General features: G+C 39.3%; 1 protein-coding gene across 1 annotated transcript in view; it reads left to right on the top strand.

Moving 5' to 3' along the window:
• The first annotated feature begins 961 nt into the window (after positions 1–961).
• sntb1 (syntrophin, basic 1) overlaps positions 962–14,872 on the top strand; it is a 76,503-nt gene continuing 62,592 nt past the window's right edge. The window contains exon 1 of the mRNA XM_088326159.1: positions 962–1,547. Within this exon, the coding sequence (XP_088182285.1) occupies positions 1,058–1,547 (490 nt within the window). The 5' untranslated portion in view covers positions 962–1,057. The remainder of the gene's footprint in view (positions 1,548–14,872) is intronic.

Here is a 14,872-nt window from a genome sequence, read left to right as displayed (position 1 = left end):
TCTTCCTTCCTTGCATCTTCCCTTCCTTCCTTTATTCCACTCACACACCCTTCTCTCCATCCTTCCTCCCTCCCTCCCTTCCTTCTTTTCTTCATTCCTTGTTTCCTTCCTTCCTTTCTTCCTTCCTCCCTCCCCTTTCCTTCTTTCCTTGCTTCCTTTTTCCCTACCTCCTTCCCTCCTTCTTTGCTTCCTTCCTTCCTTCCCTCCTTCCTTCCTTCATTCCTTCCTCCCTTCCTTCATTGAATGAATGAATGAATGAAAACTTTTTGAACAATAAAGTAAAAACAGAACAAAAACAATAACTCAACAACAAAATCATATTACATAATATGTTCGAAAAGGGGTAGTAAAAAGCAAATGCTTATATTCCCTACCCCTTCATCTTCCCTATTAATCACACCAGTTATATAACAATTATAATAATATCAATAACGAGAGTTATGATATAACAATAGCAAAAATAACACCGAGTTAACTTTCCTCCCTCCCTTGTATTTGTCCATATAGATCAGGGGTGTCAAACCCATTTTAACTCGGGGGACACACGGAAGAAAAAACATTCTTGCGGGGACCGGACTGGTAGATTAGAGAGAAAGAAAATAAGAGAGAAAGAAATAAGAGAAAGAGAGAGGGAGAGAAAAGGAGAGGATGTGGTACAAGGAAAGAGAGAGAGATAGAGAGAGAGAGAGAGGCCAGAAAGAGCAGGTGATTAAAAGAGAGAGAGAGATGCCAGAAAGAGCAGGTGAGTGAGAGAGAGAGAGAGAGAGGCCAGAAAGAGCAGGCAAGTGAGAGAGAGAGAGAGAGAGAGAGAGGCCAAAAAGAGCAGGTGAGCAAGAGAGAGAGAGAGAGAGACAGAGAGAGAGAGCGCAAGTTTCGAAGGGAATCTCATTAACGTTTAAGAGCCGCCTCTTAGACCCTTTTCGTCCGCGAACGACACATCACCGGAACCTGTGGACGCGTGTTAAGCGCCGCCGCTCGCTTCGAGTCGCGTGAGTAGAAAAGTTGCTCGGTTCAAAGTCCGGCAGGGACGCGTTTCGCATAAAGACATGCTCGAAACATGGCCGTAGTCGCAGCGAGCGTGCAGGAAAGTGGATTCGTGGAGGTTCTGGTTCGAGCTCGCTGGCATAAAGTTTTTGTGCACTTGAATGAGGAGGCGCTGACGCTGAGCTGCGACCACGACAACTCCAACGGACTCGTCAGCAACGGATCTTACCTGGACAACAACAACTCCAACAACGCCCCGAGGCAAGCTCGGCAACCGAACCAGCAACTCGAACCTGTTCCGGAGACAATCGCCAACAGAAAGCGCCTCGTCAAGGTGACCAAGCAGGACGTCGGCGGACTCGGGATCAGCATCAAGGGCGGCAGGGAGAACAAGATGCCCATTTTGATCAGTAAGATCTTTAAGGGACTTGCAGGGGACCAGACGCAGTCGCTCTACGTGGGGGACGCCATCCTGTCGGTCAACGGGCTCAACTTGAGGGACGCCAGCCACGACGAGGCGGTGCAGGCGCTCAAACGGGCGGGCAGGGACGTGACTCTGGAAGGTAACCGAGCGTCGGCAGCATCGCTCTGCGTTTTGTGGGATTAGGGAAAAAAGGTGTGACCTTACCGGTGAGCAGTGTTGGTCACGTTACTTTAACCCCTAACCCTACTGTAAAATTCGCCTCAAATCCTAATCCAACACGTACCCAGAGTAAATTGAATTCTGCATACCTGTCAACCTCCACGGCTCCATGCCCTTACAAACTGTCGTATTTTCCCTTACAAAATACCAAATAATCTTACACAATGTTTTTTTTTCAAACGTGTTTATTTATGTAGTTTAATATGTTATATTGTACATGTATATATATTGTTAATGAACATATTGTTGTGAGATACTGAGTTGCTCGACATGAATGAGGTTTATTATAAAGAAAGTTCAAAAATGAAGTAGCTAGGACAATCACTCTAGAGGGAAAAAAATACATGCAAATATAATAAAGTAGAATAATAAATTTTCTTATTCAAATTATGAATTCATTTTCTGCATTAAATTATTGTTGGTAATATACTGATTTAAAGGGATAACCACAAACCTGACTTTTTTCATTTTCTCATTTCATACTTCCTTTTTTTCTTAACTTCATACAACACAATAATTTGTAATACTGTATAAGGCATCAAAGCAAGTGAGCCGTTTGAGAGCCGTCTCTCTTTAATGAATTAAGCCCCCCCCCAAAAAACGGTTCTCTTAAAAGAGACGGACTTCCTTTCACTACACAACTACCACATGAAATCCGTTGTTTTTAAGACTTTGTTCACGTGTGATCGGGTGATGCATAATGGGAAATCCCCAGGCAGCAGACGCATGCGCGCAGTAGCATCAAACCGCCCGCTTCGTTTGCAACGAAAAAAACGATATCGAGATAGAGGCTACCGCGGCGAACTCGTTTGACTTGATTGATTTGTCGTTTCGTGATAGTCGGTGTATACCGGATGGTACCCATAATTGACAAATTTGCGTTTTTCCATACAGATTTTCTTGAACGTCGTACATGTCTTGAAATGCATAATAAACGTACTTTGTACGGCAAAAACATACAGGTTGACAGGTATGATGCTGTTCTTGAACCGTTTGGACTACATGTACGCTTTTGATCTCATTTGAAAGGTACAACGCTGAAGTTTTTCCCCAAACTGAAAAAGACACTCCAAGTGCTACTAACACGGAAAAATCTGAGTTGGAACACACGTAAACAGGAGGTTTATATTCTTGCCTAATTTTGTCGGCATCTTAGCTGGAAAACGGATGAGACACTAGCTTGAATTTGAAGCCTTAGTGTGTTAGAAATTAAATATTAAAATGTACCGTTTACCAAATTGTTAGAATTAGTTATCTGACTCCATTAACCAAACACAACCTACATTCACCTAACAATGCGTGCTCGTTTTTTGATGGAAAAATGAACAAGAGACCGGCATTTCCAGACGGGGGCAGACTTAATTACTTAAATAATTTAACTAAGTGAACTCCATAGAATATGGCCGAGTTAGTCGAATTTGTGTCGCTCGAGTCTCTGTCAAGCCTCCTCTCTCGATCTTGTTGCTTCTCTCCTCGACCCACGTTTTTCCGCAAGCTGGTGTGCCGGCTCCTCCCATGGGCGTGCCAGGAAAGCCCCTACGTGGGTTCCACCCCCTCGCCTCGATGTCTGGAAAAACTCAAAACAGCAGAGCGTTTATCAAAACAATGCCTGCCGTCTTCCGTCATCAGGGTCCCTCCGCGTCTAGATGCGCTGATTATCTTATCAGCCTCACGTCAGGGTGCCCTGAACTTTCACTGCTCATTGAACTTAAGCCTACTCTGTGAAAATCTTCATTGCACTCAATAAATGTAACTTGTATTCAATCGTGTAAAATATTTTCTAGTCAAATTTATAAAATCCTACACATGGTACCTAGAAAATTTTAATCACAATCTGAAAAGCTAAACATTGTATTTTAAACATTTGGTCTTGGCGCTTCCAAAAGTGGCCATTTGGAGACGACCAGTTTACAACACTTAGACCTCTGCCACTGTGCACCTTAATTTGGCCAATTTTTAGACATTGGGAAAGAGTTGTAAATGTTTCACTTCTCTTTCCAAGAGTCATTCACTGTGCACACCTGCACATGTCAATTGTGTGTAAAACGAATCTATGGTTGAATTTGCAGAAGGTTTTTTTCGGCCCTGATTTGAATATAGCTCATATAATTGCGTAAAATTACTATGGGAATCTCATTAGCTCACCAATGTATCAATCCTCATTTGAATTGGTCACTGTTGGCTAAAGATTTTTTGAAACCGAATTGCTCATGACGTTTTTTTTTCATCACAGGCCCCCATAGGTGTTCTTAGGCTAAGGTTTATGGTTCACAGATCCCTTAATCGCAAGGTGCTACTCTGGACAGCCTTCTCCACTGTTGACAGTCCCTGGCCTGTTCTTGGGTCGTGGCAAAGTTGGCACAAGTCCATTCCTTAATATTGTCGGCCTAGTTCTTTTTCCGTCTACCTGTCTTCCTGCCCCCTTTGAATGTGCCTTGGAGAACTATCTTGGTCAGTCCAGATGATCTTGTGACTTGACCATCGTTTTCGTCTGCCTACAGTTGACTATAGTTTGTTTTAGGGTCCAATTTTCACTTTGACAAAAACCAATACAAGCGCGGAGGTGTTTTTGTCATCAAAGTAGAATTAGTTTTCATAAATAGTTTGTACGGAGCTTGTAACTTCCTCACAAATCGCTAACATTTTGCATCTACTCTTACAAGGGTATTAGTGTCTTTGGACACCTTGATGCCATGAGTATAACTCTGTTTACAATAATTGAGACCCTTTTCTACCGTCTTTTGAGATAATTTTGCATTATAAGAAGTAGTGATATGGCTATGCTATCAGGAATAGCGACTAAAGAGTCGCTGGCTGTTGTTTCTGCCGCTCTATTTGCTCCGCGTGTGATACTTGGATACCTTATCTATGGTGTGTGTGGCTTAGCGCTCTCTGTCAGATCTATTAATTGTATTAAATTGGAAGCTGAAGTCGATAAACAGGATGGATGTGAAGCTGCCAGTTGACTCAAGATGTTGCAGGAGTGGGCGGAGGAGACATTACAATTTGAAGATGAGCATGAACTCCAAGTTGACTTACGGGTCATTGTTTGCTAGATTTGTTTGTGACTCACTCAAAACAAGAGCTTGAGTGTTGTTAAGTCCAATTGAGCCGCTTTAAAAGGTTTCTTAAAAAGCGACCATATTATGCTGATATGTAGTTACACAAACAAGTATATTGCTCATTGTTGAACTGTTAGGTCAAAAGCTATGCATTCCAGTAGCATACATGATTCTCGATAGTAAAGAAACACAAATGGGTTGATTTCATGTTCCTCCTCTTGCTATTTATCTGCTCAATTCACACTTTAGAAAATAAATGACAAAGAATAGAGGATTTAATTTATGGGCCTTAGCACTCGGGATCCCTTCTGCCTAAATTGTATTCATCGAAAAAAAGGCTGTGATTTATTGGCTTCCTGGGAAGCAAAGTGAATGCAATCAACTTGCAGGTAAAAGAATTCAAGCTCCTGATACGAATTGCGTAAGCTCCGTCTCCATCTGTTCCACACATACTTTAACTTTTGCGTTTGCTGGTTCTTAGCTCTTGGAAGGTTGATGCACACTCGATATTTTGCTGATTGAACGTGAAAGGGAGCCATGGTTTGCTTGTACATTTTTGGATTCGGTTACCTCTGCCATGACGTGCATGTTAGCAGGTTTATGAGATTTTGGTTCTTGTTTTGAGCCCGATATTTTGGGAGTATCAAGAGGGAAGATTGACAAAAACGGCTATCAGACAGCACATGCTTTTGAACTAAAGCCGACATCTAAACATAGCAAATCTTAACACCCAGGGTTGGGTAGGGTTACTTTAACTGTATTACTTTCAATTACTTTTGGATTACTCCAATACCAAATATGCTAATAAGAGACAAAAGAAACTAAATATGAATAAAATTACTCAATTTTGTGCAGGCTTGGGGAGTAACGGAATACATGGAACGGCAAATATGATGTTGGCAAGCAGTTTGGATTTACTTTCATTTTGTTTCTGTCGCATTTTATTTTAGTTTTGCCGGAGATCAAATAGATCAAAGCCAGGAGAGAAAGCTTACCATGTGTTGTGAGTCATAATTTTATACATATTTAGTTTATTTTGTCTTTTATTGGCATATTTGGTATTGGAGTAATCCAAAAGTAATTGAAAGTAATACAGTTAAAGTAACCCTACCCAACCCTGTTATCACCCTACAGTGTTCATTTTACCTCTGAAAAGTGATGGGTCCCGGTAACTCGCATGCTCAAAAATCTTTGGGTCCCAACCGAGATCTATGGGTCCCCAACATGTATTGTTATCGAGGTCGAAATTGTAAATCGTCGACAAATATATAATGTAAATCTATATATTCATTCAGTTTTAATCGTCGCAGTTTATTAGTAATACCAATCAGTTATCACTTCAATAGTTTTCAGTTCACAATAATATTGTACATTATACAAAATAATATTGCTGAAATGATTATATTAATCCATATTTTCATTCTGTTTTAATCATCACAGTAATTGGTTATACAAAGCAATTATCACTTAAGATTTTTCAGTTCACAAAAATATTGTACATTATACAAAATAATATTGCTGAAATATTGGTCTATGTATTCTTGCAGTTTTAATCATCACACTTAATTGGTAATACAAAGCAGTTATCACTTCAGATTTTTCAGTTCATATAGTCTTCATGGTTTGCTGTCCCGCCACAGTTGTAATGCCTTCTCAAGGTCCAATCCATTATCATCCTCCTCATAGCATAACCAGGAATTAAATTTATTCCATTTTGGCAGAAAAGTCTTTTTCTTGCTTAGGAGTATTCTTTTGTTTATTTTCTTTCGTCGAATTGTTCGCTTCAACACACGTGTTTTCCATGCCTCCGCGATCTTTCAAAGAATTTCTCCACCGTTTTTTCTTGCCGGAATTATTACCGTTGTTATCACTTTCTGCATTATGTTTTGACTTATTACTGACACTGAAGAAATTATCGATTTTGTGTTGATTTTTACCTAATACTAACTGTTTTTTCAAAGGCATACTTAACCTTCACCTTCACTCGACGACAACGACCACAACAATGACGTAATCTCGAAGCAACGAGAACTCATTTGCCGAGATTGGCGTGCAGACCAAAACTCGAACCGCGAAACCAAAACAACAATGGCGGATCTGCCTGACGAAAAGTTTGGAGTGCGGTAAATCTTGGTTAAAAAAAATCTGGTAATAATGACAATTTTGTGTCAAAAAAGTTGCGTCCCAGGGACACACGTTGATTTGACACTATGCGTCTCCAGCAAAAATGATGAGTCTAGGACGCAAGGACGCGGGCAAACGAGAACACTGACCCTATGTTAGGTTGTCGTCTTCTAGGAAATGTTTTAATGTAAATACTGAAAAATATATACACTTGTGCTGTCAATGATAAAGTTTTAGCCTCGAAACACACAAGCTGACTGGCATAAACAGCTGCTTTTAGAGGATGAAAATTAGGTTGATTGACAATTACTCTGAATTCTGAAGATCATTTTGTACACGCGCACTCAGAGACATAGGGAAATGCATCTTCAAAGTGCCCACTTGTGCTTTTATTCCTGTTCCCATGAGGACTCTTCAACGACGAGTATCTCCTTCAGTCACTCAGTAGCATGCATGCAGACACACACACATATATATATATATATATATATATATATATATATATATATATATATATATATATATATATATATATATTAGATACACACACACGCATATAAAGACGATCCTCTCCCAGGGGAAGCAAGGGGAATATGCTGCAATAGGAAAAAGCAGAATTGAAAAGAAGACTAGGCAACCAGAGTGGAATTGTGATTTAAATGGAGAAATGTGAGGAGTGTGAGCGAAACTAATGAGGGAAGCGAGGAAAATGATGAGAAGATATGTTGGTAAACCTCAGGGTACTTGAGGGCTGTACACATTTAGGGGTGGGGGAAGAAGTTCGCTAAAGGACCACTCCCCCCGGAACCTGGAAGGTGTTGATCCATTTAGCCAACCGTCTGTTTCATTCCCAGGGAAATGTGATTTGTGATATTCCCACTGCACCACTTAGTTCCTTCCCTGTTCCTGAGAAGAGGGAATTGGTTAATACTGTGAAAGAGAAACTGCGAGAGAGACAGAGATTAAGAAGGAAGTGATTGGGGAGGTGGGACGTGTGTCACTGTGCATTTGTGCAATTTATTTTATTTATTTTTTATTTATTAATTTATTTTAGCGAGCATCTCCACGGAAGAATTCATCGGCGTATATTTGATCGCAGGGTGGTTACGACTCGTTAAGCAGATGGAAGAGAAAGTTAGCTAGAAGAGACAGTCCGTGTTTACGAGTGTAGCCCAATTGTGCATATAGACCGTGTTTGCACAAGCGCTTGAAATCCTTGAAAATGCTTACATTTTAATGTTTGTCATGGTCAGGCAAATACTCGAATTTTATGTGGAGATCTTGAAAATGCTTGAAATTGTTGTCATTGCCATGTTTCTTTGGCAGTCGGGAACCTTTTTGGTACGGAGTGCCACTTTCAAATTTCCTTGTAAATCAGTGTGCCACACCAAGATTAATGACTCGCACAACATTTTTTTTAATATCCAACAGAGTTGCATTTCACACCAGTCCAAATATACAATATGAATATACATTTTAATCGTATAACTCAGTGTTTTTCAACTCTTTTTGTACCAAGGTACACTTTTATTTATAAAAAAGTTCCGAGGCACACCGTCCGTCAAAAATGTTTGAAAATGAAGTTATGTCAAATATTTCACTGTACTACCGCATAAGCAGATAATTAGTATATAAAAAGAAGATAATACTTCAAATAAAAAAAGAATGATGTGCTTCATGTTTTTATTTTTTACAGTACAATCTTAAACCGTTTTGTATAACAAATTAAGTTATTAAATGTACTGTGCTACCACACAAGCAGAAAATTAGTACATAAAAAGTATATAAAAATCTACTGCCACCTACTTATATGGATGACTATTACAGTTCCTTGTCTGAAGAGTGCAAAAATACTGAATATGGCCTGATTTTTTGGAAAGATACAATTCCAGCGGCACACTAGACAAAGTCTCACGGCACATGTCTAGTGTGCCCCGGCACACTGGTTGAAAAAAACTGCTATAACTGACCTATTTATCTTCCACTATTATTGTTCATCAATTAACTAAAATATCAATGTGAACAACATGTGGAAAGGCCTGTAGCCATTCTGACTACAACTTTTTACCACAAGAATTAACCAGAATTAACCATTCTTCATCAACAATGAACTTCAATCAAAAACAAAGACCGATAACATAGCATTCATCAATGATGATATCAAAACTTGAAATAACAGCAGCAATGCAGAAAGCATGCGCGCGCACACGCGCGCGCACACCCACCCACACACGCGCGCGCACACACACACACGCTTCTTTATAATATTCGCCATCAGTAAATGGTTTTCCGTGCTTTGCTATTCAGTGAACAATTTGTTAGATAGCTTCAGTGGTGGTGTTTTTAGTAGTGACAAACGTTTTCAGGGTCTGTGTTTGCCGTATCTGGACACAGCGCGTTTTGAAGTCTCCGCCTTGAATTCATGTTCATGTTTCGTCTCGTAATGACGTTTAACACTTGATGCGCGAGGTACAACGCTCTCGGGGCATAATTCACAAAACAGCGCGGTTATTTTTTGCACAAAGCCCCAGTCATCTTTCCACGCTGGCTGAAAAGAACGTGATGTTTTCGCTCGAGGAGCCGACATGATTCGTTAATTTATCGCGCGCGATTTCGTTGGCTGGGTTAAGACATGGAGCCCTCCTTTGCGAGGCGCCGCGCAAAAACGCGCTGACACACGGAGGGGCGCTAACGTAAATGGTAAATGGTCTGAATTTATATTGCGCTTTTCAAGTAAAGCTTCTACATAACACGGTGTGCAACTGAAAATGTCTAAATTTCAGGTAAATGCGCTTTAAAATAAATAAATAGATAAATAAATAATTAAAATCATTATTATTTTGCCGTAAGCTCGCGTGCCACTGGTTAACCCCTCGCGTGCCACTGCTTGCACGCGTGTCATAGGTTGCTGACCCCTGCTACAGAGCATGCAAAAAATGAAGAAAACTGTAAAAAAGTGCGAAAATGACGCTGACACCCCTCCTCTTGTGGCTTGTTATTTTAGCGTTGTCGTGTGAAGCGTCACTGCTCCGTACTGGTCGCACCCAAGAGGATACCTCTATTTAGAAAACGGGCTCTTTTGACTCGGCTCACTGAGAAGAGCCGGCTCTTCTTCCTGCAAAAACATAAAAAATAAATCTGAATATTCACAGGTCTTCAAAAGTTTTTTGTAAAATACACTTTATTTTTTTAGGTTTTTCTACAACAGATTTAAAGTCAAAATACAACACAAAATGCCGAATAATGCAAAACAATAAAATAAAATGAATAACATTAACCTTTGGTGCTATAAATAAATTAATAAAATGCAAAAGAATAACCATTTACAATTTTATTTTAAACAATTTAGACACAGATCCTCTAAAAAATTAAAATAAGCAGAATATCAGCCTTTTCTAAGATTGAAATCGGAGCAATCAATATCATTAAAATTAGTCCAAATTCGGCTCATTTTTCTATTTTTATATTCATATAAATTCATATATATTCAATTTGTCCTCCGTATTGAACTCCATTCTTACCCAAAACCTATTAAAACCGTAGATCATAGATAAGAACAGCCTCAACATAGCCAAAAGTAAGATAGCGACTTGATTTTAGTCATTAAAACCAACAAAAAAAAAGTTATTTGAATTGGCGCTGGATTCCTACCTTTTGCAGGTATTAGAACATTTTAAAAAATGCCTTGAAAGTGCTTGAAAAGGGCTTGAAAAAGAGTCACAAACTCTGTGTTAAGTACATCTGTCAAACTCAGCACATGGGTGAATTGTGGTCCGCCACATAATTTTATGTGGCCTGCGAGAACCTAAAACGGGTTTGTGCAGGTGCTTAAAATCCTTGAAATAGCTTGAATTTGAATGTTGTATTTTCAAGGATTTAAAAGAGCATGAATTTTGGGTGCAGTTTTTGTAATTGATTGAAATTGTTGCCGTGATTGTCAACAAGGCTGCTTAAAAATGATTCCAACACTTCTCTTTGCTAGATTCGCTTTGCCATTGTATTTTTTTCTTCCCTTCGTGATTAAAGGCAGCTGGCATTAGCTTGTATGGCATTGTCCTTTTAAGCTTCATCGCCCCATACGGTTTTTCCCCCAAGAGGACAGGTGCATGCTACACCTAAACAGGGCACTATGAAATCTGCAAGGGTTACTAATCAATTATGGACATTTATTATGGGTCGTGCAAAAAATTATGGAAGTGTTTCTCAGTGCTAAATTGGAATAAAAGAACTTCCTGGAACTAAAAATGTAATCTACATATTACATATCATTTTTACCCAACACCTAAATAGGGAGAGATTTGTCTGTTAAACAAACATACTGTATTCGCGATTTAGTCAAGGTCTAAAAATCATGTCTTGATAAATTTACAGGCAAGACTAAAAATCGCATTTATAAAAATATATTTATAGTACTGCAAAAGACATGAATCTGACCGTATTTCTTCTTTAAATTGTATTGGGAAAATTCGAAAATTGGCTGAAAGTCCTCAGAAATTGCTTGAAATTGGCCATAAAAAAGGTATAAGAACCCTGTAAGATAAGTGCTTGAAACTGCTGTGTGGTAAAATCATTCTAAATGTTTTTTTCCAAATAGTAATCGAGTACATACAGTGCTGATCAAATTGATAGTACTGCAATGTGACAAATCAGAATATCCTTGTATCTTAGTATATGTTTTATTGTTACATGCCAGACAAGTTACCAGTAGGTGCCGTAGATTCTCAGAAAACAAACAAGACCCAGCATTCATAAGAGGCACGTTCCGAAGGATATGCAGTGGGCGAATAGTTCAATGGGTTGTGTTTATAAAAATAGCAGTGTGGCAACCAATCTATGAGTTTAGCAATTTTGGGGAAGAAATAAAACATAAATAGGTGTGAATCGGGTGGCGCCTATTTAAGGATGATGAAGCCAGTACAGGTTGAACATGCATTTGAAGGAAAATGGGTCGTTCAAGACACTGCTCCAAAGATCGACGTTCTTTGATTAAAAAGTTGATTGGAGAGGGAAAAACATAAAAAGAGGTGCAAAAAATGTTGGCAATTCAGCTAAATTGATCTCCAATGCCTTAAAATGGGGAGCAAAACCAGACACACGTGGAAGAAAACGAAAGACCACTGTTAAAATGGACCGGAGAATAACCAGAATGGCAAAGGCTCAGCCAATGATCAGCTCTAGGATGATCAAACACATTCAGCAGTTACCTGTAAGTGCTGTGACAGTTAGAAGACGTCTGTGCGCAGCAAATTTATTTTCAAAAACCCCGTGCAAAGTCCCTCTGTTAAAAAAAAGTCATGTGCAGAAGAGGTTACAATTTGCCAAAGAACACATCAACTGACATTTTGTGGACTGATAAAATTGTCCTTTTTGGGTCCCGGGGCCACTGACCGTGTGTGAGACGACCCCGAAACTCTGAATCCAAACATCAGTACACATTAAAGACCGTAAAGCATGATGGTGCAAGTATCATGGTCTGGGCATGTTTCTCCTACTCTGGTGTTGGGCCCATTTATCACATACTAGGGATCACGGATCAGGTTGTGTATCTCAAGATACTTAAAGAGGTTACGTTGCATTATGCTGAAAAGGACATGCCCTTAAAGTTAGTGTTTTAACAAGACGATGACCCCAGACACACCAGTAGACGGGCAAAGTCTTGGTTCCAAACCAAAAAAATATAATGCTATGGAGTGGCCAGCCCAATCCCCAGATCTCACTCCAATCGAGAACTTATGGGGTGGTATTAAAAACATGATGGTTGTGAACAAAACCAAAAACGTAAATGAATTGTGGAATATAGTTGAGCAATCATGGGGTGAAATAACAACTGAAAGGTGCTGCCTTTAGTTTGTTGACTTTATGCCACACAGATGTGAAGCGGTTTAAAAAACTGTGGTCAGGCAACTAAATATTAGGATTGTTAAATTCAAATTTTTTGGGGGAAAAAACAAGTTTTGAGTAGACACTGTACTTTTTTAAACTATTTGCTCAGTTGCACAGCCTTCAGAGCGGACCATTATGAATGCTGGGTCTTGTTTTCTGTGAATCTACTGCACCTACTGGTAACGTATAAAAAAATATACCAAAACCTTAGATATACCGGTTAGTCCCATTGCACTGCTATTATTTCAAACAGCACTATATAACGACCTACAATAAATTATAACCTTTCTACCCACCTCTGCCTTACCCATGCTGCAGCTCCAGAATCAGAATAGTGCTTGCGAAATGATCAATAAAACACTCTTCATTTTCATTTTCATATTAGTCTTTAAGCAACCTCCATTGAAACAGGATCACTTTGTTCCATAACAATTGCTTCCGCAAGAACATAGAAAAAACACATTAAATTATTCTGTTATCGAGGATATGAAATAGCGCTTTTCACAAGAAGCTGCATGTACAGTAAAAGCGACTTCTTATACAGCCGCAGACTTAACTGTCCTGCGCACACGAATGCTGACTATAAAAAGAATGCAATCAAAACATCTTGCCCTACACGAGCTAGAAGCATATGAGTCAATGGCCTTGAGGCGTTTCATTTTGGCACCCGGCAATCTGAGGCTGTCATCACCTGACAAGTGTGACGTGCCGTTGTGTTCAGCCATGGCCAGAGTTGTCCCGTCTAGACCGCAGTCAAAGACCCATCATCTGTTCAAACACTGACTCAGAACGGACAGCGACTTTAATAACGACAATAACTGAACGCTTTCATTCCGCCGCTTTGTGTACGGTACGCTTACACAACCAAAACAAATGCAAAGATGCTTCCTTCAAGCAGCGTGAGAGGGAGATGGATATATCCTGTTGCCTCCAGGTGTAATTATTGTTCTTATGTCTTTTTCGGTTTGACCCAGTTTTCCTTTACTAATGGTTGTTACAAAACCCAAGGACTCATTGTTATCCCAAGGCCTCTGTACTTCTGTGAGGAACATGAAAGGAAAAATTGAAGTTCAATCCAGTGTGCTGATAATAAACTCTCCAACACATCGAGTTTGCTGACCTCTGAAGAATGTTTCGATGTTTACAGGTCAGCAGTCAAGGGAGTGAATGAGTGCTGTGCTTGGGGTTGGGGAAATGGCCACTTTAGTTAAAAAGGCTATTGTAAAAGCAATTCTGATCAGCTGGGTAATGTTTACTGATATACAGTGTTGGGCACGTTACTTCAAACAAGTGATTAGTTTTAGTTACTCACTACTTCTTCCCAAAAGTAACTAAATTACTCCATAGTAAAAGTAACTAGTTACACGGCAAAGTAACTATTTCTTTCACTTTAAAATTAAGTTGTATGTCAAAGAATATTTAAGTCAGTTAAATAGAGAAGAACATAGAGCAGCTTTATAGAACCTTGTAATATTTAGTGCACTTCAACAGCAACAGATATATCCTACACTTGAAGTGCAACAAAAATAAAAAAAATATTGTACAATAACAGTCAGCAGTAAACAATATAAAGTGAGTTTTATAAATTAGATATAACTCTCACAACCTGAGACAACTGGTCAAGTAGACATTGGCAACTGAACTTAAAATATTTTCTTCACAACAAAAGTCAATAGTAAAAGAATATGATGTGCTCCATCACATGGACAAATCAAGAATGACAATTAATGACACACATACCCTTTGGCTCCTAAGGGCGCTATTCTCGATCGTATAGGGATGAAAAATATACAAAGAATAGCAGACTCGCTAAGACCAGTAGTTTCTTCAACTGTTTTAAAGTAAAGCACTGCTTTTGACCGTCAGTAACAGTAACAGCTTGTAACGGACGAAAAAGTTAAATTACCCCATTACTGAAAAAATAACTCTTGTTATGTTTTGGCGTTATCCATAACGGGACTATTCCCAACGCTGCTGATATAGAGAAAGTTGTGAAGAGTTGTGCGATGCATCTCAGATTGCTTCATGAATAATCTTTGGTCACGTGATTCAATGCAAATAAGGTGCATTGAATTTTCTCTTGATCTGGCAACAAACCTGTAGAAGCACTTTGGTCTGGCAGAGGGCGCTCAGAGACCGTATTTTGATGTACAAGGTCATGGTCCTCCGAATCCAA

Source organism: Urocampus carinirostris, chromosome 2 (genome assembly GCF_059441175.1).
Source record: "Urocampus carinirostris isolate Australia breed hairy pipefish chromosome 2, RoL_Ucar_1.0, whole genome shotgun sequence".
Taxonomy (NCBI): domain Eukaryota; kingdom Metazoa; phylum Chordata; class Actinopteri; order Syngnathiformes; family Syngnathidae; genus Urocampus; species Urocampus carinirostris.
Note: the sequence above shows the minus strand (reverse complement) of the source record. Positions and strands in the feature narration are given on the sequence as shown.